Source organism: Leucoraja erinacea, chromosome 1 (assembly GCF_028641065.1).
Source record: "Leucoraja erinacea ecotype New England chromosome 1, Leri_hhj_1, whole genome shotgun sequence".
Classification (NCBI taxonomy): Eukaryota; Metazoa; Chordata; class Chondrichthyes; order Rajiformes; family Rajidae; genus Leucoraja; species Leucoraja erinaceus.
Window position 1 is genome coordinate 115906335 of NC_073377.1, and position 22999 is coordinate 115929333.

General features: G+C 49.5%; 2 protein-coding genes across 2 annotated transcripts in view; one reads left to right on the forward strand and one right to left on the reverse strand.

Moving 5' to 3' along the window:
• Nucleotides 1-22999, reverse strand: part of tbck (TBC1 domain containing kinase) — a 275407-nt gene that overhangs the window by 109719 nt on the left and 142689 nt on the right. Inside the window, exon 19 of the mRNA XM_055641803.1 lies at nt 15742-15825. Within this exon, the coding sequence (XP_055497778.1) occupies nt 15742-15825 (84 nt within the window). The remainder of the gene's footprint in view (nt 1-15741; nt 15826-22999) is intronic.
• The window catches only part of aimp1a (aminoacyl tRNA synthetase complex interacting multifunctional protein 1a), a 212963-nt gene continuing 195918 nt past the window's right edge, over nt 5955-22999 (forward strand). Inside the window, exon 1 of the mRNA XM_055641815.1 lies at nt 5955-5975. Within this exon, the coding sequence (XP_055497790.1) occupies nt 5974-5975 (2 nt within the window). The 5' untranslated portion in view covers nt 5955-5973. The remainder of the gene's footprint in view (nt 5976-22999) is intronic.

The window sequence follows — 22999 nt, forward strand, 5'->3', positions numbered from 1 at the left end:
TGTTAAAAGTATTGTATAAATAGCAACTATTGTTATCAAAAAGTAGTTGGGATTTGTTTGATTATCAGTGCACGATCAATTTATAAAAACACAATGCATGGCACAAATCAGATATTTAGTGAGTTCGATGAACAAAAGTGTTAAACTGAATGTTTAAACATTGAATCATCGCACATTAATTTCTGTAACTGAGTTAAGATGTGAGCAAATAAGATTTCATTTCAATACCCTTCAGTCACCGTGTATCATCAGCGCCACATACTGGACAATGTAAGTCACTGTTTCATTATTGCTAGTATAAACCGTACAAGCTGAGGTGCCCAAACTTCAGATGCTGTAACTTAAAACTAAAATTACAAAATGTTGGAGTTGCTCAGTGGGTCTGGTTGTATCTTTGACTTGAAATGTTCACTCGGTTTCTCTTCCCAAAGATGCTGCCTAATCTGCTGAGTGTTTCCAGCTTAGGCTGCATTTGTTTTTATATTATATTTCAAGTATTTAAGCCGGGAGTTTCATTTTCAGATTGGAAAAGACTGATGGCAAATTATAAAATCTACAAACTACACTTAACTAACAAGCTAACTAACTCTCCCCTGTCTGAAGAGGGGGTTCGGCCCGAAACGTTGCCTATTTCCATCGATCCATAGATGCTGCCGCACCCGCTGTCTACCTTCCCCAATAATATTTTCATGAAGTATTTGGCAGGTTGTACAACCAAAAGGGCTTACCTGATCTCCCGGTGGCTAAACACTTTAAATCCCCTTCCCATTCCCACATTGACTTTTCTGTCCTGGGCCTCCTCCATTGTCAGGGAGAAGCCAAACGCAGATTGGAGGAACAGCATCTCATATTTCACTTGGGCTGCTTACAACCCAGCGGTTTGAATATTGATTTCTCTAACTTCAAGAAACTCTTGGATTCCCTCCTTGCACCCTAGTTGTTGTACTGGTTGCGCTGTCGTCCTGGTGAGTTTCATTGGCTGTAACTCATTTTTACCTGTCCCACTGCTAACAATGGCCTGGTTCCTTTATCATTGTTACTTTTTTTCACATCTTTCATTCATTTGTTCTATATCTTTCTATATCACTATCTATATCTCTCGTTTCCCTTTCCCCTGACTCAGTCTGAAGAAGGGTCTTGGCCCGAAACTTCAGCTATACCTTTTCTCCAGAGATGCTGTCTGACCTGCTGAGTTACTCCAGCTTTTTGTGTCTATCTTATTGTAACACTGATGTGTAAAAACTATTTTCTTCCTTACCACTGAAGATTCTTATATGTGAGCAGAGTGTATTCTGGTATTTGATCAGAGTGCCATTTACATTCTCAGTGAAAGTCCCATTAAGCGATCAAGTCAAAGGACCCCGAGCAGTACATGAAATCTATGTAAGGCTGTTGCAAACCCATCAAGGATGCCAAGAAGGAATTCCAGACCAGGTTAGAGTCCCAAGGGTAGCAACACAGACACCCATCAATTGTAGCTCTAAAGGGCTACAAGGTGAAGACGAACAGTAGTTCTGGCAACAATGAGTCCCTCTCTGACAAGCTAAATGTTATTTTGAACAGGAAGCGGTAGAAAGATGTCACCCATCCCATCTGCCTCGGGTGCACCTGTACCCATGGTCACTGTAATAGATGTATGATTGGTCTTCCCGAGCAAAGCTGCGGTAAGCAACTAGCACAGATGGAGTCTCTGGTCACATTCTCAGGACCAGTGTGGACCAGCTGGCAGAGTATTCACAGACATTTTTAATCTTTCACTACTCCATTCTGAGGTTTCCACCTGTTTGAAGAACACTATCATCCCGGTGCCAATGAAAAAAGTGCTTTTATGACTACCATTCAGTGGCGCTGACGCCCACCATCATGGTGCTTCAAGATCCTGGTGCTGGTGTATGTAAACTCCAGCCTCCCAGCCAGCCTTGATCCACTGCAGTTTGCCTATCGTCGTCGCAGCTACATAGCAGACACCATTTTTCCTGGGCCTAAACTCATCTCTGGAACATCTTTTAAATAAGGACAACATGGTGGCGTAGTGGTAGAGTTGCTGCCTTACAGCTCCAGAGACCCGGGTTCGATCCTGACTACGAGTGCTGTCTGTAAGGAGTTTATTTTTCTCCACGTGACTTGTAGGGGTTTTCTCTGGGAGCTCCGTTTTCTTCCCACGCTCCAGAGACGTACAAGTTTGAAGGCTAATTGGCAATAGACAATAGGTGCAGGAGTAGGCCATTCGGCCCTTCGAGCCAGCACCACCATTCATGTGATCATGGCTGATCATCCCCAATCAGTATCCCGTTCCTGCCTTTTCCCCATATCCCCTGACTCCGCTATCTTTAAGAGCCCAATCCAGCTCTCTCTTGAAAGCATCCAGAGAACCTGCCTCCACCACCCTCTGAGGCAGAGAATTCCACAAACTCACAGCTCTCTGTGAGAAAAAGTGTGTCCTCGTCTCCGTTCTAAATGGCTTACCCCTTATTCTTAAACTGTGGCCCCTGGTTCTGGACTCCCCCAACATCAGGAACATGCTTCCTGCCTCCAGCGTGTCCAAACCCTTAACAATCTTTTATGTTCCAATAAGATCTCCTCTCATCCTTGTAAACTCCAGAGAGTACAAGCCCAGCTGCTTCACTCTCTCAGCATGTAACAATCCCACCATCCCAGGAATTAACCTTATAAACCTACGTTGCACTCCCTCAATAGCAAGAATGGCCTGGTAACATTGTAAATTGTTCCTAGTGTGTGAAGGATAGTGTTATTGGTGGTCGGCATGGACTTGGTGGGCCGAAAGGCTTGTTTTCTCGCTGTACCTCTCAACTAAACGAGAAAAATCTAGATAACCAGGACATCTAGGTTAGATTCCTATTTATTGATTGTGGCTCTGTCTTCAAAACTATAATCTCATCCAAACACTTCTCCAAACACCTGGACCTAGGATGCCACATCCCCTCTCCAACCGTATCCTTGACGTTTTGTCTCATATACCACAATCAGTGAGGATATTCAGATGCTCCACAATAATATTCAATACCAGTGCCCCACTACAATGCAGTTGCAACCCATTACAATACTACCAAAAACCATTTATCCATGTACCTGTATTGATGTCCTTTAAATTTTGTAATTGTTTCTACCACTTTTGTCCAGTTTCTACCACTTTGTCTGACAGCCAGTTCTATATACACATCACTTTCTGCGTGGCAGTGGATGAAGATAGGTATTGTGTATGCTTCCGAACCATCTTAGTTTATCAGTTAATAAGGCACTAAATGCTGGATTAACTAAGCGGGTCAGGCATCATCGAGTGGAGGTGATGTTTTGGGTCATGACCCTTCCTCAGACTGATTGTAGTTTGGGGGAACGAAGAAAGCTTGAAGAGAGGAGGGGCAGGACAAAGCCTGGCAAGTGATAGGTGGACACAGGTTGCGGGGGGAGGGGGGGGCGGGTTGTTGATAGACTGATGATTGGACAAAGGTAGATGGAAAAGCTCAAATTGTGAGATAAGGATAGAAGAGATGAGAATTGTGATGTTAGAGGAAGAATTGTAGGTGGAGATGAGAAATCCAATCAATCAATCAATCAGTTTTATTCGTCACTTGCACATAAAGTGCAGTGAAATGAATTTGCCAGCAGCGGTACAATGAAAAAGAACACACAAAACCACAATAAAAATGTAACTTAAACATCCACCACAGCATTCATCACTGTGGTGGGAGGCACGAAATTTGGCCAGTCCTCCTCCATTTCCCCCCGTGGTTGGGACCTCAACCCTCCAGTCGCCGTTGCGGGCATCCAGATGAATAGACAAGGTAAGTCCAGGTAAGTCCTGATTCGATGACTCCCCACCGGAGACCGCGGCTTCAAGTTGGTGTAGGCCGCAGGCCGGCGGTCGAAGATCTAAAGTCCCCGCCGCGCTGCAGCCGGAAGCACCGCAGACCGCAGGGCCAGTGGTCTGAGCTGTTCTTCGGGGATCCCCGGCGAGGGACCCCGCTCCTGATGGTAAGTCCCCACCGCGCCTGCGGTAGAAGTAGGCTGCGGGCCGGCAGTCGGAGCTCCTCTCCTCCGGGGTCCCCAATGAGGGATCCCAGGCCCAGGACGTCGCGCCGGCTGCAGCTCTGCAGACCCCGGCTTCAGGCTGCCGCGAGCCAACAAACGGAGTACTCCCTTCCGGCGTGTCCCGGTGAGGGCTTGCCCGCTCCATGACGAGAGTCCATGCTGCGCCCGCAGCTGAAGCCCCGGGGGCGTCTCCGGGAAAGGCCGCGCCGATCCTCGATGTTAGGCCACGGGGGAGGAGACATGGAAGAAGTCACCTCTCCATGGAGGAGACGACCAAAGTGGTTTCCCCCTTACCCCCTCACACCACCCCTTACACAAGACACACAGAGAAACATTAAAACATATATTAAAACATACTAAAAAAACAAAAAAAGTAGAAAAAAACTAACATGCTGCTGGAGAGTTGGTACAAGTTGGTACGAATTGGTATGAGTCCAGGTGGGGCACCTCGTCCTCTCTCACTTTAAATCTCGCATACCTGCTTCGCCACTCATAGTTACAGCCTTGAACAAAAAATCTTTTGTGCACTCTTTTCACCTATTGACACCCTCTTTGCATCTGAAAAAGGGTCCGGACCCGAATCTCTGTCTGACAATTTTCCTCCACAGACGTTGCCTGGACTGTTGAATTCCTCCAGCACTTTATTTTTTTTTTTGCTCAAGATTTCAGCATCTGCTGTCCCTTGTATTCCCAGATTATCTAATCTCTGTTTATAACTAGAATTTGTCTTCTCTGCACTCTATTACAATTACATTCTTCCTGTAGTCTCGCCTCCTGAAGTTACATAGTCGTCTCACTGGATATTTAATTGCTGATAAATATCCTTCTAACAAAGATATAGATACAAAATACTGGGGTAACTCAGCGGGATAGGCAGCATCTCTAGAAAGAAGGAATTGGTGACGTTTCGCGTTGAGATCCTTCTAGCTTCGGTTCTTAAATACCGTGCCTCAGTGGATAAAGATAAGTACATTTTATGCTTCCTAAGCACCTTATTTTATCAGTTAATAGTCAATTGTACATCTGATCTCCTGCACAAAATGAGTAGAAACTGATGTTTCAGATACAGATACATGTTTTAGTCTCATTGTCAGAAGAGCACGCCTTCATCAGGCTCAAGCTGTAAACCATTGCTTGAGACTTGAAGCCTCTAACAAATCAAAGATTATGTCCTTAAAAAGTCTGCAATTCATTTGTATTCTACATCAGCTCGACCTCCGAAAGAGGCAAATAAATTTGGATCAAAAGGAAACACAGAAACCATGCCATTTCTCAGAGAAAGGGGATTGTTAGCTGTACTAACGCCTATTTCTTTGGAAGCGTTAATACTATCAGCAGCCAGAGGTAGTGTGACCTTGTCACTCAGTCCCATAACCCTTCCTGCCCTATTAAATACTTCTAATCCGTATTAGTTTAAGAAGCATAAAAGAAGCACACCAACTCACAGAATTGGGTGGTCACATGGCCTGTTCAGCAATTACTGCATTCTATTACAGATAAATGATTATAATGTGTATGCAGATTAATTCCAGCTTTGTACTTAGACCACCCATGATGCAGACTGTAAGTCAAAAACACATCTAAAATGTCTGTTTGAATGAGGACTGCCTTGATATTACACAGTACTTCGTGGCTCTGTTTCTAACTGAGTGATGCTGAAAAGGAGCATCATCTAACTAATACGTGTGAAAGACACAAAAATGCTGGAGTAACTCAGCGGGTCAGGCAGCATTCCTGAAAAAAGTTTTGGGTCGGCATTCTTCTTCAGACTGAAGAAGGGCCCAGACCCAAGATGTCACCTATTCATGTTCTCCAAGGATGTTAGCTGACCTGCAGAGTGACTACAACATTTTGTGGCTTTCCTTTAGTAAACCAGCAACTTACCGAATAGTGTATGGCCAGGATAGAGTGGATGCGGAGTGGATGTTTCAACGGATGGATCTAGGACTAGAGACCATAGCTTCAGAATAAAAGGACATAAATTTAAAAAGAAGATGAAGAGGAATTTAATTAGGCAGAAGGTGGTGAATCTGTGGAATTCATTGCCACAGAAGGCTGTGGAGCCTAAGTTACCATCAGTGTTGGAGCATTATTAGGAAGTGAATATAGCAATGGCATTGCAGCTCACTGCAAAGATCATGCAGAAGGGACAGCAGGTGGTGCAGTGGCAGAGTTGCAGCTTCACGTCACCAGAGACCCAGGTTCGATCCTGACTACGGGTTCTGTCTATATCTAGTTTGTACGTTCTCCCTGGGACCGCATGAGTTTTCTCCAGATGCTCCGGTTTCCTCCCACAGTCCAAAGACGTACAGGTTTGTAGGTAAATTCGCTTCAGCAAAAAATTGTAAATTGTCTAGTGTGTAGGATAGTGTTAGTGTATGGGGTGATTGCAGTTTGGCATTGACTTGGTGCGCCAAAGTCTCTGTTTCCGCACTGTATATCTAAAGTCTAAAGTATAAAAATTAAAAGTAAGGAAAAACACATTGGCACTCAGGCTTCCAGGCATTTGCTCATTTTGGAGTAAGATCCATCCCTCGTCAAAGCACACAAACTAATCTAGCCTTCCTAGTCTCCCCAAAGATAATTCAGCCAAGTCCTGCCCCAAAATACCAGGATAAACCCAGAACAAAATGGAGACACAAGAAACTGCAGATGCTGCACTCTCGAGCAAGAAAGAGATTGCTGAGAAGCTCAGGAGGTCAGGCGGCATTTGGGGAGGGAATGGACTGACAGCATTTCGCGTCAGGACTCTTCTTCAGATGAATTCTTCAAACTCAGCCTGACCCGCTGATTTTCTCCAGCATTTTGTTGTTTTTTTGTCCAAAACAAAGCACACTGCTTTGGAAACAAGAAGTGCACAAAAGGTCTCGGGATAAAGAATCTTTTTCGTCCTACCAAATACCTCAAACAGCTTGTGGAAATCCAATGCATGTCATCGCCTCTCTCCGACATGAAAGAAGGAAAAGAAAAAGCGAGGCTTCAAATTCTGAAGGGATTCTAAAGGGCCTGTCCCACTTGGGCGCCATTTGCGCGTCACGCAGCTGGCGCGCGAAGATTCTGCAAATCCCAAAATCCTGGGGCACCGCGCGTGACCGCGCGTCACTGCCTACGCCACCACGTCTCACCACACGCCATGTGCGCGTTACGTGCACATCACGATGCGCGCGTAACGCGTAAATGATGTCGCGTTGTGCGTCGTGACGCGTAAATGATGCCGTGTAAATGACGCGCAAATAACGCCCAAGTGGGACGGGTCCTTAAGTTACCTGCTGGTAAACTGGTTGGAGTCAAGAAAGTTGGCATTAACCATATCCTCACCCAATTCTGAACAAAAACAAAATGCAGGGGAACTGTGCAGCAGCATCTATGGAGGGAAATGGTTAGGCAACATTTCAGGTCAGGACCATCCATCAGACTGAGAAAGGGTCCTGACTCGAAACATAATCTGCCATTTCCCTCCATAGATGCTGCCTGACCTGCTAACTTTCTAACTTTATCTGTAGTCTCTTGGGTCCTTACGCTTTCCTGTCTGTAGAGTTTCCAAGATCAATGATACAATTTTCCCTGCAGTCCTTCTTGAAAAGAGGCACAACATTTGCCACCCTCCAGTACTTAAGGGCGACTCGTAAATTTCAATCAGGGCTCCCGCAATTTCCTCTCTCGTTTCCCGCAAGGTTCTCGGATATATCTGATCAGGCCCTGGAAATTTGTCTACCTTCATACAGGACATTACCTTCAGTACTTCCTCGACGGTAACTTGTACAGTGTTGACTGCTCTCAAGACACTTCCATTGACTGCCCCAAGTTCCTCCGTCCGACTGTCTTTCTCCTCGGTAAATACAGAGGAGAAATACTCATCGAAGACCTTGCCCATCTCCTGTGGCTCCACACAGAGGTGACCGCTTTGATTCCTGCGAGGTCCCAATCTCTCTCTCTAGTTACCCTTTTGCTATCTATCTATCTATCTATCTATCTATCTATCTATCTATCTATCTATCTATCTATCTATCTATCTATCTATCTATCTATCTATCTACCTACCTATCTATATATCTATCTATCTATTCTATCTTCTATCTATTCTATCTATCTATATTACTAAAAGTCTGATCTTGACCGCTTTTGGCCCACTATCCTGCGATTTCCGAGAGAACGCCACCACTTACGGCCGTCATTTTTGGCCACCTCGATCAGAGCCCACGTCTGCCTTCCTGGACCAGAGTATTTTTCCCATCGATGAAAAATCTGAGAGAAATTAATGTTTTTTAAAAATTCACCATTCTCTCTGCTGCCCCTGCTGGAGGGAGGGGGACAGACTATAAAACCAGGAAGTGGTGTGCCTCAATCAGTCTCTGCAAGCTGGAGTGCACTCTGAGCTCTGAATGACACTGAACAAATGTCTACACAACTGTGAGTAAGTACCCTTAATGTGGTTTGAAAATGAAAATATGGTTAGTTTGAAGTAAAAAAGCACTGCCTGCAAATGGTTGTTTGGGGGGTTTGGGTTGAAGTAAAAAGGCGCTCTCTCTCTCTCACCTCCTCTCTCTCTCCCCACCTCTCTCTCTCCCTACCTCTCTCTCTCCCTATCTCCCCCCCCTGTCTCTCTCCCCCTTTCCCTCTCTCTCTCCCCACCTCTGCCCCCCCCCCCTCTCCTCTCCCCCCCCTCCTCTCCCCCCCTCTCCTCTCCTCCCCCCCCCTCTCTCCTCTCCCCCCCCTCCTCCTCTCCCTCTCCCCCCCCCCTCTCCTCTCCCCCCCCTCTCCTCTCTCCTCTCCCCCCCTCTCTCCCTCCCCCCTCTCCTCTCCCCCCCCTCTCTCCTCTCCCCCCCCTCTTTCCTCTCCACCCCTCTCCTGTCCACCCCTCTCCTCTCCCCCCTCTCCTCTCTCTCGCCCCCCTCTCCTCTCCTTTCCTCCCCCTCACTCTCCCCTCTTTTTTCTCCCCTTCCTCCCCTCCACCGCTCCCCCACCGTCCCTCCCCTAAACCCCCCTCCCCTCCACACACCCCTACCCTCTCTCCCCCCCCCTCCCTCCCTCCTCCCTCCCTCTCCCCCTTCCCTCACCTCACCTCATCTCAGCACCCTCTCTCTCCCTCCCCCCACACTCTCTCTCCCCCCTCTCCCCCTCTCCTCCTCCCCCTCCCCCTGCCCCCCTCTCTCCCCCCTCTCCACACCCCTACCCTCTTCCCTCCACCCTCCCTCCCATCCCTGCCCATGTTTCCCCTTCTCAGCACCCCTCTCTCTCTCCCCCTCACTCTCTCTCTCTCCTCCCCTCCCTTTCCCCTCTCACCCACTCCCTCTTCTCCTCTCCACCCCCCCTCTTCATCTTGCCCCTCTCTCTGTGTCTCTGTCTCTCTCTGTGCCTCTGCCCCTTCTCTCTGTGCCCTAACTCTCTACCCCCGACCCCCCCCCCCCCCCCCCCCCTAGATGTGACTGCAAGTTGGTGGCTGTGTGTCAGTAGATAGGGTGGTTATGGGGTAAAATGAGCAAATTAATAATATTAATATAATATCAAGGGGGGTAATTAGCGTGAGTGCGGGGATAGTTAGTGTGTGTGACGCTGCATGCCGCCTCCACCCCACAACCGCACGGGTCTGCACTTGGTCTAGTAAAATATTAAAACTGTGTGGCTGCTGGCTGGCTGGCTGTGTGCATTTCTGCCTGACTTGTGGCTGCCAGCTTTTGATTCGTTGCTACGCCAACGTGAGACCCGGAAACGCAGAGTATTTTTCCATTTCGGTAGAGATTTCACTTTTCATTCCAAGTATCCACTCCTCATTACATTTCGTCGTGTTTATGTACACATTTTTAATAAAATCCTCCCCCCCCACCCCCCTCACTCATTTTGTCGCCTCCTGCTGGCCAGTGACCATAACGGCTGCTGGCGCCCGCATCTCGCCTCAAAGACGCCATTTAAAAACAGCCGCACAGCTGATTCCTGAGCCGCTTGAGTTGGAGGATCACATCTCTCGTGGGGGCTACGGGTAGGGAACGGCTGCGTTGGGGGAGCAGACCCAACGGGTCTGCACTTGGTCTAGCTATAATATAAAAGTCTGTGCCTGCCGGCTTTCTGCCTGACTTGTGGCTGCCAGCCTTTGATTCGTTGCCACGCCAACGTCAGACGCAGAAACGCCCAGATTTTTTTTTCCATTTCGGTAGAGATTTCACTTTCATTCCAAGTATCCACTCCTGATTAAATTTCGTTGTGTTTATGTACACATTTTTAATGTGTAAATACTTCCCCCCCCCCCCCCCAATTTCAAAATAAAACAGCTTCTCACCCATAGAATGTTGGTGAACGTTCTATCGTGTGATGTCACAATGCCGAATGCTCACAGATGTCCAATCGGAATGGATTCATTTACACATGCCTTTGCACCAGCCCCAGCTCCTCTCCCCCGCAGCCTGTGTCGAAGCGCATCATCACGTGTGTGGGAATAGAGAAAGAGCATTGGGGGTGAAAGGGAATGGGGAACAGATGGAGTGTCCCTCCCCTCCCCCTTCCACTCTCCCTCCCCACTATCTCCCCTCTTTCCTCTCCCCCCCACCCCTCTCCCCCTCCCTCCAAACTCTTACCCCTCCTTCCCCTACCCCCCCTCCCCCCCCCCCACACCTCTCTCCCCTCCCCATCCCCTCTCTCCCCCTCTCCATCTCCCTCTCCTCACCCCTCTCCCTCTTCTCCCCCTCCTCCTCCCACTCCCCCCCCCTCCCCTCTCCCCCGTTCCCTCCCCCACCCCCTTCCTATTCCCTCCACACTCTTACCCCTCGCTCCCCTCCCTCACACCTCTCTCACCCTCATCCATCCCCCTCCCCCTCCCCTCTTTCCTCCCCCTCTCCATCCCCCTCTCCTCACCCCTCTCCCTCTCCTCCCCCTCCTCCTCCCCCCCCCATCCCTCCCTCTCTCCCCCCCTGCCCCCTTCCCCCCTACCCCTCTGTCCTTCTTCCACCACTCCCCCTACCCCTCTCCCCCCTCCCCACTCTTCCATTTCCCCCCCTCCCACTCTCTCCCCCTCCCCTCTTCCCCCTCTCCCCCCCTCCCCCCTACCCCTCCCCTCCCTCCACACTCTTCTCCCTCCCTCCTCTACCCCATCTCCCTCCACCCACCCCCCCCCCCCCACCTCTCTCCTCCTCCCCATCCCTCTCTCCTCCCGTCCCCCACCCCTCTCTCCTCCCCCCCCTCTCCCTCCCCCCTCTCCTCACTCCCCTCTCCCCCACCCCCCTTCCCTCTCCCCATTCTTCCCCCTCTACACCCTACATAATCTCCCTCCTCCGCCTCCCCCAACATCTCTCTCCCCCCTACCCTCTCTCCTCCCCTCCCTCACACCTCTCTCACCCCTCATCCCATCCCCCTCCCCCCCCCCCCCCCTCCCCTCTTTCCTCCCCCACTCCATCCCCCTCTCCTCACCCCTCTCCCCTCTCCTCCCCCCTCCTCCTCCCACCCCCCCCCTCTCTACCCCCACCCCCCCCACCCCCCTCCCTCTTCCCCCTCCATCCACAGTCTTTCCCCTCTACCCCCCCTACCCCATCTCCTTCCTCGCCTCCCCCCCCCACCCCCACATCTCTCCCCCTAACCTCTCTCATCCTCCTCCCACCCCATCCCTCTCTCACACCCCCTTCCCTCTCTATTCCACCCCCTACCCTCTTCCACCACTCCCCCTACCTCCACACTTTCCACTTCTCTCCTCCTTCCTCCCCCACCCCTCTCTCTCCCCTCCCTTCCCTCTCTCCTCCCACCCCTTCCACCACACCCACCACCCCATCCCTCTTCCACCACACCCCGTCCCTCTTCCCCACTGCCCCTACCCCTCTCCCCCTCCCCACTCTTCCACTTCCTCTCCCCCCCTCCCCCTCCCAGTCTCCCTCCCCACTCTTTCCCCTCTCCCCCCCCCCCTCTCCACTCCCATCCCACTCTTCACCCCCCCTCTACCACTCTCCCCCCTCCCCCTCCCCACTCTCTTCCCCTCCCTCCTTCCCCCTCCCTCCCCCCCCTCCTCCCCCTCTCCTCCCCCCCCCCCCTCTCTCCACCCCCCTTTCACCCTCCCCCCCCCCCACCCCATCCCTTCCTCTCTCTCCCCCACCCCTCACCCTCCCCCCCCCCCCTCCCCCCCCTACACCCTGCCCCCCCCCCCCTGTCCCTCTTCCCCACCACCCCCCCCCTCCCCCTCCCCCCCCCCTCCCCCTTCCCTTTCCCCTTCTCTCACCCCTACCCCCCACCCTCTCCCCCTCCCCCTCCCTCCCCTCCCTCCCCTCCCTTCCCCCTCCCCCCCCCCCTCCCCCCCTCCCGCGCCTCTCTCTCCCCCACCCTTTCCCCTACCTCTCTCTCCCACTTCCCCCCACTCCCCCCTACCACACCTCTCCCCCTCCCCCCCTTCCCCATTTCTTCCACTTATCTCTCCCCCCCCCCCTCCCCCTCACCCATCTCCACCCCCCCCCCCCTCTCCCTCCCTCCCTTCCTTTTCCCCCCCTCCTCCTCTACCCCCCTCTCCCTCTCCCCTCCCCTCCCCCTCCACCTCTCTCTCCCCCTCTCCCTCCCCTCCTTTCCCCCCCCCCCCCTCCCCCTCCTCCCCTCCCTCACCCTCTCTCCCCCCCCTCCACCCCTCCCGCACCCTCTCTCTCCTCCTCCCTTTTCCCCCCTCCCGCCCCCCTCTCCCCTCCTCCCCTCCCATCTCCCCCCCCCACCCCCCTCCCCACCCCTCTCCCTCCCACCTCTCCCCCTCCCCATCTTTGCCCCTCCCCGCCACTCCCCTTACCCCTCTGCCCCTCTTCCGCACTCTTACCCTCCCCTCTCCCTCACCACTATTTTCCCCTCCTTCCCCCCCCTACTATTCTCCTCCCCCCTCCCATCCCACTCTTCCCCGCCCCCTACCACTCTCCCCCATCCCTCCACACTTTCCCCCCCTCTCTCCCCCTTCTCCCCCCCCTCCTCCCTCTCCCTCCCTCCTATTATTTTCTCCCCCTCGACCACCCCTCTCTCCACCTCCCCCCCACCCCCACTCGATTGATTGGCTCATCTCGCCCCTTCTCCCCCTCTCCATCTCCCTCTCCTCCTCCACCCCTCTCACTCCTTCTCTCCCACCCCTCTCCCTCCTCCCCCAGTTGGTGGGTGAGTCCCCACCCCCCTCCTCCCCCCCCTCCCCCACCCCTCTTCCCCCCCAGCTCCCCCCTCCTTGCCCCTCTTCCCCTCTCTCTTGCACCACTCCCTGCCACATCCCTCTCCCTCCCTGCCCTCGTCCCCACTCTCCTCCCACTCCCCACTCTCCCCTCCACCTTCCCATCCCCCTCTCACTCCCCCTACCCCGCCCTCTGCTCTCCCTCCCAAATCTCTCTGAATAATATGACGCAACAGATTTCCTCCTCCCCCTCTTGTTTTTTAAATCACCATTTAACAGCCCAGTTCAGCATGGTGAATTTAAAGAAGAGCAGTGAAAAAGGCAAGAAGAGAAATGCAGCCCCCCCAATTTTTAACTATCGGATTTCTGTATTGCGGCGCGGCTCCCCCTCCGCCCACCCGTGTGTTTGGGGGGTGGTTAGTGTGAGTGTGGTGCCGCAGCTCCCCCCCGCGTTGGGGAAACAGACCCAACGGGTCTGCACTTGGTCTAGTATACCATTAAAAATCTTATCTTGTTTGTCTGTCTGTCTGTGAGATCAAGGAACTACGCAAAACGGTACACAATAGCGCTTTTTTTTGCAGAATCTTACTCAGCTTTTTCCCGTGGTCGATAATATCAAGTTTCTTCATATTTGATGTTATATTTCACATTATTGATATTTAAAGTTGAAAAAAAGCCAACTTTGAAAATAATAACTGCCTGTCAGTGGGAGACTTTTCTAGGAGCTTCCAGTGATGATGTCACAATGGCATCTCACAGTCGTCCAATCACAATGGGATCTCATTTATATAAGTTACCGTAAAGATTCCCGAAAACCGAAAATGACATCACAATGAGATCTCTGCGGCCAATATAGAAGCTATATTGATGGAGTGGGGGATGGGAGAAGAAATATTATTTAAACATTGTCTTTCGTGGGGGAGTGCAAAAGGGGAGAGGTGAGGGAGGAAGTGACTGAGGGTAGGAAAAAGGAGGGGGAGGGAAGGGTGACAGAGAGACAATGGGATCAGCCACTTCAAGGGGAGTAAGGTGAGATTTCCCCCCCACCCCCTCCAAGGAGGGAAGGATTGATTGGCTCAAGGGAAAGCCGACGCCGATCCAAAAGTCGAGTCCATTCGTTGGCTCCGGGAAGCGCTGATTGTACCCCCCAACCCCCATGTGGGAAGGATTGATTGTGTTGGGGAATGGGTTGCATTGGGGAAACGGGTTGCGTTGGGGAAACGGGTGAGTGATGGAATATTGCGTTGGGGAAACGGGGCACAACGGGTCAGGGTGTAGGGAGGGGAGAGGGGTTATGGAGGGTGGGAGGGAGTTACTGAGGGTAGGGAGTGACTGAGGGTAGGGGAAAGGAGAGGGAGAGAGAGGTGAAGGAGGGAGTGGAGGAGGTGAGGGGAGAGAAGAGGGAGGGTGAAGAGGAGGGAGAGGGAGGGTTGGGGGATGAGGGGAAATGAGCTGCGCCTGCGCAGTTGTGGGTGAGTGGTGGAATATTGCGTTGGGCGAAGGTGGGGGCGCCTGTCTCCGGGGACAGGGGACCAGCCCTCCCCTTGTGACGCCGCGCCCCACCCCCTCCCCAGCGGGTTCCATTTGGTCTAGTGTATTTATAACATCTTTTAGGATTGTCCTTAATGCTACCTGCCAGAGCTATCTCCTGGCCCCTTTTTGCACTTCTGATCTCCTTTTTCAATTTACTCCTTAGTTCCTAAAACTCCTCCAGGGATGCACTTGATCCCAGCTGCCTATACATGTCCCATGCATCCTTCATGTTTTTGACCAATGCCTCTATTTCCCTCGTCAGCCAAGCTTCCTTACGTTTGCCTGCATTGCCCTTCACTCTAACGGGTACTTGAGTATTTTTCTAAACAGCCAGTCAAATTCCAAATGAGCCAAGATCACCTGAACTTCTCACCCTCTCCTCGGTGAACTGATTAACAATACGCAGTTCGACAATACTTCTGAATTAATTCCAGCCCAGATGTTTTAACTTAAAGGCTAATAGAATTTTTCAAAGCAATAATTCAATTAAGCAGTCTGAATAATATGACACACAGAAGTGAATTGTACATGTGAAAACAGGCACATTATATTCTACTACTGTTTCACTGCTGACAAACAAACGCTGTCTTTGAACAGCTGTGCGGCACTCAAATTAATATTGTTTTTTAAATCACCATTTAACAGCCAAGTTCAGCATGGTGAATTAAAGAAGAGCAGTGCAAAAGGAAGAGAGAGAAATGCAGCATCCACACAATTAATGTAGCTTATTCACAAAGCTCCTCTCCTTTCCTGGTGATATACTTTACACATTATACAGTACAGACCTGATTTAATCATCACATTAGCTGGCTGCAGCCAACTTTTTTTTTCTTCTGCATGTTACAGGCATGTTACAACTTGCATAGAGTCATAGAACATACAGCATGGAAACAGGTAATTCGGCCTAACTTACCCACGCTGACCAACATCTACGCTGGTCCCACCTGCCTGCTTTTGGTCCATTTCCCTCTAAACGTGTCCTATCCATGTACCTATATGTTTCTTAAATGTTACAATAGCACCAGGAATATGCCTGGAAGTACATTGTGACTTACCTTGTATAACATGAGAATTATCTTTCAAGAAGAAGTTGAACAAGTACTTGGGAATAAATGAAGACATGCAAGCATAGGCCAATGCTGTAACAATTAAAAAAAAAATGAACATAGTTAGTAGAATTTCTAGGCACTCCATATTCCACAACAAATTATTTTAAATCTCTGATATCCCATGTCATACCCTATCAAGAATCACAAATATGAATGGCAATTTCTTTGGGAACTGTTACAGGATTCAGTATTTAATGACAGGGGCTCATGCCCTAGACCGACTATGGGCATTTCTTGCCTCATTTTTCCCCTTTCCATTTTGACTCATACATGCATCACTGAAATTGATAGCTGTGTCAATTACGTTCAGTTTACTCATAGGCAGTACTGTTCAGGCAACATGCTTGTTTAAAATCACAATATATGTAGGAAAACGCTATCAGATTGTCTCAGAGGTTTACGCTGTCGAAGGTGCCGCTAGCGGTCAAGAATACACCAGTATTTTGCTGTTCCCTCTTCCTTTCACCACAGTAACTTATTTTTTAATTTATCAAATATTTATTTACTATTAAAAACTATTGTCCTCCTCCCATGATGGTTTCCTTTAATGTATTTTGTGTTCTGAAAAACCTTCAATTTTTTTCTTTATCTCTCCCTAAATACTGTGGGTGCTGAAATATAAATTTACCGAGTTATCATAACACCAGCCCTTCACCTGTCAGTCAGAATTCACTTAAACTTACATGTTAAAATATGTAGAGATTCCAGGCTAGAGATTCCATAAGGAACTGAAACTTTATTATATAAGGTTTTGCAAGATTTTTGCTACCAAAACCTATCATTGAATACCATTAGCACCTGAGTGTGCAGCACAGCATATTTTAGGAATGATATCAAGGTCTGGTATGTGTGACACACTGATAACAGTGACATCAACTGTAATCCACATGATTTCCAGTGCAAAGTGGCACCCTAATCAACATGGGGCTCAAATAAGGGAGTCTAATGTCTGTACCAACACATTAAAGCAGCAGTGCTTTTCTCAGCCACCAGAGGGGTGCAAATGCAAAGGAATGCCTGCATTCAGAAACATGGTCTCGATATCATCCCTCTTCCAGCCGTCTCTTTACTTCTTTGCAGAGGGTGGGGTCTAATGATGTTGTTCCCAGATACCTTCCATTTATGTGAAGAATATGTCTGAATAAGGGTCCTGACGCGAAAAGACAATGGTCCATCTCCATTCACAGATGCTGCCCGACATGCCTGGTTCTCCAGCAGAATGTTTTTTGCTGAAGTTTCCAGCATCTGCAGTTTCTTGTGTCTCCGGTGTTTCCAGCCACCTACCCAGCATGAAGCCCTATTGGTAGAAACAAGGAACGGCAGATACTGGTTTACAAAAAAAAGACAAAGTGCTGGAGTAACTCAGCGGATCAGGCAGCATCTCTGGGGAATATGGATAGGTAATGTTTCATGTCAGAACCATTCTTCAGACTGATATAGTGGGGGGAAGCTGGAAGAAATTAGGGAGATGGCGGGTAATAGGTTGATACAGGTGAGGGGGGTTTTGATCGGCAATGGTGAACAAAGGCCAGAGATGAAAAGGCAGAAGGCGTATTACAAAAGGATTGAAGCAATGAGAATTGTGAAGTTAGAGTGAGGAATGTAGGTGGAAGGGAAGGGGGCGGGGAGAAATAGGTGTGCATTTAGGTGGGGCACAGGGGAGGGGATATGGGGGGAGAGTTGTGGGGGAAGAAGGGGGGGGGGGGGGTGGTAGTTACCTATAATTAGATAGTTCAGTGTTCATACCATTGGGTTGTAAGCTACCCAAGCAGAATAGGAAGTGCTGTCCCTCTAGTTAGCATGTGGCCTCAGTCTGGCAATAGAGGAGGCCCAGGACAGAAAGGTCATTATGGGAATGGGAAAAGGAGTTAAAATGATTAGCAGCCGGGAGATCCAGCAGGCCTTGGCAGACTGTGCAAGAAGCCCTTCTGGCCTTTGGGGATGTGTGCTCTGGTAATTTTACTTCGGAGTCACGTGAGTGATTCCGTGAAGAAGCCCGTCCCAGGACGCGTTGCGGCATTACGTTTCAGCAGGCCAAGCGGCAGCGCGGGAGACAGGGCTCCCGCAAAAACGAGAAAAGCTAAAGTTTAGGTAAGTACTTACCTTTACTTTACAGCCTTTGCGTCTGCTTGTTTCCCTGCAGGGCATGCAAGCGGCCCCTTGGACTCCGGGAGGAGTTTTTTCCGTTGTCGGAAGGGAGGAAGACGCAACAAGGACTCACCGGCGGACCATGGTGCGGCTGCCGGTAACTGTCCACAGGACAGCGGCGCGGGCTAGCACTGCGCTGGGGGTTCCCCTCAGTCCTCGCTCGCCCTGGACTGTCCTGAGGCAGGCAGGCGGGCGGGAGGAGGCTCCGACTTTTGCGGAGCCGTTCGGGACCCCGGAGCAGTGCTCCGTGGAGTGCGCTGCAGCCCGAGTCAGCAGCCCGAGAACAGAGAGATAGAGAGGGGGAGGACCGTAATCAGCGCCCCGCTCCCGACTCTGTACCAAGCCCGTCAGCATCAGCTGCGGGCTGGGAGGGAAATGCTGCACCTACGAATGACGTCTTTGGGCACAACAGGCGGTAGGACCGCTTAGTGGGGCGGTCCACAAACCCGACACCGGGACCGAGCCAGCCCGCTAGCACCTGACCACGTCAACGGCAAAAGGGAGCGGGCTGGTGTGTGGAAAACACCCGGCAGTGGAACGACATTGACTGGGAAGTCTCTCCACCCAGGAGGGGGAGAGACAGCTGCCTGAGCTGCAGGAACGACTCTTGGGCATTGGAAAGGTGAGTTTGCAGTTGTGTTTTATTACAGAGTTCAGGAACACAACGCAGAACTCGCAAAGAGGAACTGCCCCGCTCCAACTCTACCAGCTCTCCAGCGTCGCTCGTAGAGCGTTTTTTTCGCTATCCCTGAGACCGAGCCAAGCCAGTCTCGCCATAGCCTACACGGCGGACTGGGAAAGCGGACAGGAAGAGCCGGTCGTCTCCGACTTGTTAGGTGGGGGGGAAATGTCCACCCCCAAAGCGGGGGGGAGACAGCCGCCTAAGCTGCATCCAGCAGCTATTGGAGGGGATGGTCTACCGAGAGCAGCAACGCTCTCGGACAGACAGGACAGGCGCCCCCTCCATGGTGCTGAGTCCGGCACCTCCCTTTGCGACCTCGGACCAGGAATGGGAGGTTAGCATCGGTGACCAGGGGCAGGCTGGTCTGAGTATGGGGCAGGCGGAAGGAGCGAAAGAGATCAGGGTGTGCAGGAAGCGCTGCTGGGGGTCGTAAGCCGATTTTACCCCACGGGTTGGAGCACCACTGGAGCCAAGGATGGCTGACAGCATAAACCATCTCTCCAACAAACCACTGCGGGAGAAGGTGCTCGCCCAAGTGCTTGAGGAGCACACAGCCCTGGATAATTGTGAGGCTCTCAAGGTCAAGAGCCTCAATCCTCAAATATGAGGCAACGTGGGGGGACCGATTCGGACACAGGAGGTCGAACTCCAGCGCATACTTCGCCTCCTCACGGCGGCTATAACAGCCCATGCTGTCGAGACCGTAGATATGACATCTCACCAACAGGATGTCCTGGCACTCATGTGCACGACACAATATGAGCTGAATAACCTGAGAAGAGACAACATCAGGCCGGCCCTCAATCCTAAATTTGCAGGATTATGCAAAACTCCATCAGTAGAGACCGACTCATTTTTTATTTGGGGAGGACTTGAACAAACAGCTCAAAGAGATGGAAGAGGCGTCTAAGACCTTTAGCCTCATGAGGGCACCACCGGCAACGAACATACCAAAGCTCTTCATTTCCACCCAGGCGGCAGCACACCACTGTATCTACCAGTCGGCGTCCCGAATATGCGACTGGTCAAAGCTTGGGGCCGCACTATCCCCAGAAAACCTTTTTAGGTCAGGGCCTGCAGCGGACCCCCTGGAAAATGCGCCTTTTCCCCCAACATCGCCAGCACGTCGACAGGGAAGAACACTCAAAAAGAAAAAACACAACCCCACCAATAACCATGGAGGTAGGTGGGTCTGGTTTCTACCAGCAAATAGAGCGCTTTCTTGGGCTATCTTGGCTTTCATATTAATTCAGTCCACGTAACTTTAATGTTGCCAAGAGACAACATAGTTGAATTGGCACAAACAAGCGACAAATTAATGGTCAAACTACCAACTACTCGACAAATAACAGAGTAGTTGGGGGGTAAAAAGGTACCATTTTTCTGTCTACATGATTCAGATGTTAGTATCAAAATCAACATATAGGTTGTCATTGAGCATCTCATGAAGTTACCCACTGAAATAATATTAGAAAGACAGTGGTGGGGTTACCTCTTATACTGGGCATTAAGTATCTAAAAAATGCTCGGGTGAAATTTATGAGTTTAAGCACTTGCATGTATGGGTATAAATAAGACTACACTATGGAGGTGGCCTATATTAACCATATGGCAGCATAAAGTCGGTATCATATGACAAGTTGGTAAAAATAATTTGGCAATGGTATATCCATAGAGGTATTGGACTATCAACAACTTACCTGACTGGTAATAAAAATAAAGTGACAGACACAAGGTCACATAAAATTAAGGACAACATCAATTAGATGTTTTCATATAAAGTTTAACAAAACTATCAGGCTATATGATGCAACAGATATTAATGCATTTTTCATTGTCGCTGTACTGTACACTGATAATGACAATTAAAATGGAATGTGAAACTGATATCGATTATTTGCATTAACGCTATATCACCAGGTGTTTGGGGATGTCCTATCTATGTCGCGGGGAGAAACCAGACCCTGGGCCAGTGGAATCCTCATTTAAAAAATTTTCTCTGGGACAGATAGTTCCAGGAGAAAGATCGTCAGCTATATATATTAACTTTTGGCCTATTAGGTCATGTTGTCATTCAAGAATGTATTTATTATATTGATAGACAAATGCGTTCACGCTGCATTGGGGAATTAATTTATGTATTTTCCCTTCTGCCTCACCAATCGAGAACAACGCACAGTACAAAAGGATTCTGCTTCAGGTATTTGATACTACCTGACGGACTTACGCAGGCCTTGTTTCACTTCACGCCATGACATGGTTGTTGGAACTTGGATGGTGTTTTGCCAGTACCCAGAATTATTAATATCGGAGCCGGGCATAAATCAACTGTGCCATGAGAAATAAGCTCCTGAGCTTCAGATTCTGCGCAAACTTCTGGGACTGGGATTTGTTATACTGAATAATCGACACCATGTCAGCATCCTTTTGAACATCCACTGGACTACAACACTTGTCCAGCATCAAGAGAAGTACTGCAAGGATAAAGGGGAAAACCTACTCATCCGATACAGGTACTACGAACTGGAATTCCTGGAGAACCTTCATCATGATGAAGGATTCGGCTACAGTGCCATCAACACAGCTAGGATTGCCCTGCCTGTTCTTTTTCAAAACAGCTACAGGACAACAGGCCATGGGGTCACTGGCTGGTGGTAATTTGAAGGGTATTAAAACTCTAAACCCCTAGATAAGGTACACCTATATATGGGATGTCACAGTGGTAAACCACACTTCAGGGGATCCCACCAGCCAGAGTCCAAAACCTGAACCTTCTATGCACTAAAAACATATGTTAAAGGCACACTGAGCAGCACATAGGGTCCAGTCACTACTCCTATTTCAACTGGACACCATGCTCACAGCTTCAGACCAGATCTCAATCATTTGTTTAGGGTATGGTCAAACCAGACCAGGAACACCTTATCCAGTCATAAAACCGGGCTACCCGCCAGAAAACACGGTATGTGCCAAGACCCTATTACCTTATATAGACACAACCTAATTATGCGAGGGAGATGAAAAGCCTTGTGGGTTGGTCACAAAACACCTTGTGGTCGGGTAACAAGCCTTTTTTTAAATGGCTCAAGCAGGTTAAAGCTCCTGGGAATAAAACTAACATGTATAAAGTTGTCATCCCACAGGAGAAGCTTCCACGTCAACGGCAAAAGAATGGACGTGCCTGTAAACCACATCCTGGCTGCAGCAGAATAGTGGGGGTAAACGTTCAGAGAGAAATAAATTATAAACTGTTGACAAAACCTGTTTTTATTTGCAGGAAGATTCCAATCTGCAAATATTCAAATTAGCCAAGGGGAGCATTTTTTAAAATTCTTCAGTGTTATTGTAAGATACCATGGGTTTTTCTATAAACAGAATCATTGGTTGATTATGATAACACGCTTCCTCCCTCAAAGGCTTCGGCAGCGAGTGATATAAACTGTTACACGGTTTGAAATCACAGAGCTTTGAAATCTTCACGGAATCACTCACGTGACTCCGAAGTAAAATAGTAAGATTAAACGAGAACTTACCAGTTTGAAGTTTGATCTGTATTTTATGAGGAGTTACGATGAGGGATTACGTGCCCTCCGCTCCCACCCTCATTACATGGATCAAACTGATAATTGATGTCTCTTTGTTCTTTACTATGTTACTTCAAATACGTGTCTGTCTGTGATTCCACACCGCTGCTTTGAAGTTATGCCGCAACGCGTCCTGGGACGGGCTTCTTCACGTAATCCCTCATCGTAACTCCTCATAAAATACAGATCAAACTTCAAACTGGTAAGTTCTCGTTTAATCTTACTATTATAACCTACTTGCCACTCAAGGATGTCTCACAACAAGACAACTTAAAATGACAGGTCCTGCTGGGGAGTTCACCTAACAAAACACAATACATGCCAGTAGTTTACTGAGCAGTTTTGGCTCCTCATGTGACCCTGGAGCTAAGACTCACGCGGATATCCTCAGTTAGAGTTCTGTCCAATCCATCTCTTCCCCATTGCAGACTTGGTCTTTGTCTATGGAACTGATGCGCTACAATGCTGTGCACAATATTCTGCACTCTGTACGTTCCTCTTTGCTCTATCTATTGTACTTGAGTTTGACTTGATTGTATCCATATATGGTATATCCGATCTGTTTGAGTAGCATGCAAAATAAAGCTCTCCACTATCTCAGTACACATGTATTTGTGTTTTCAAGAGAGAGTTAGATTTAGCTCTTAGGGCTAAAGGAATCAAGGGCTATGGGGGAAAAGCAGGTACGGGGTACTGATTTTAGATGATCAGCCATGATCACATTGAATGGCGGAGCTGGCTTGAAGGGCGGAATGACCTACTCCTGCACCTATTTTTCTATGTTTTCTAT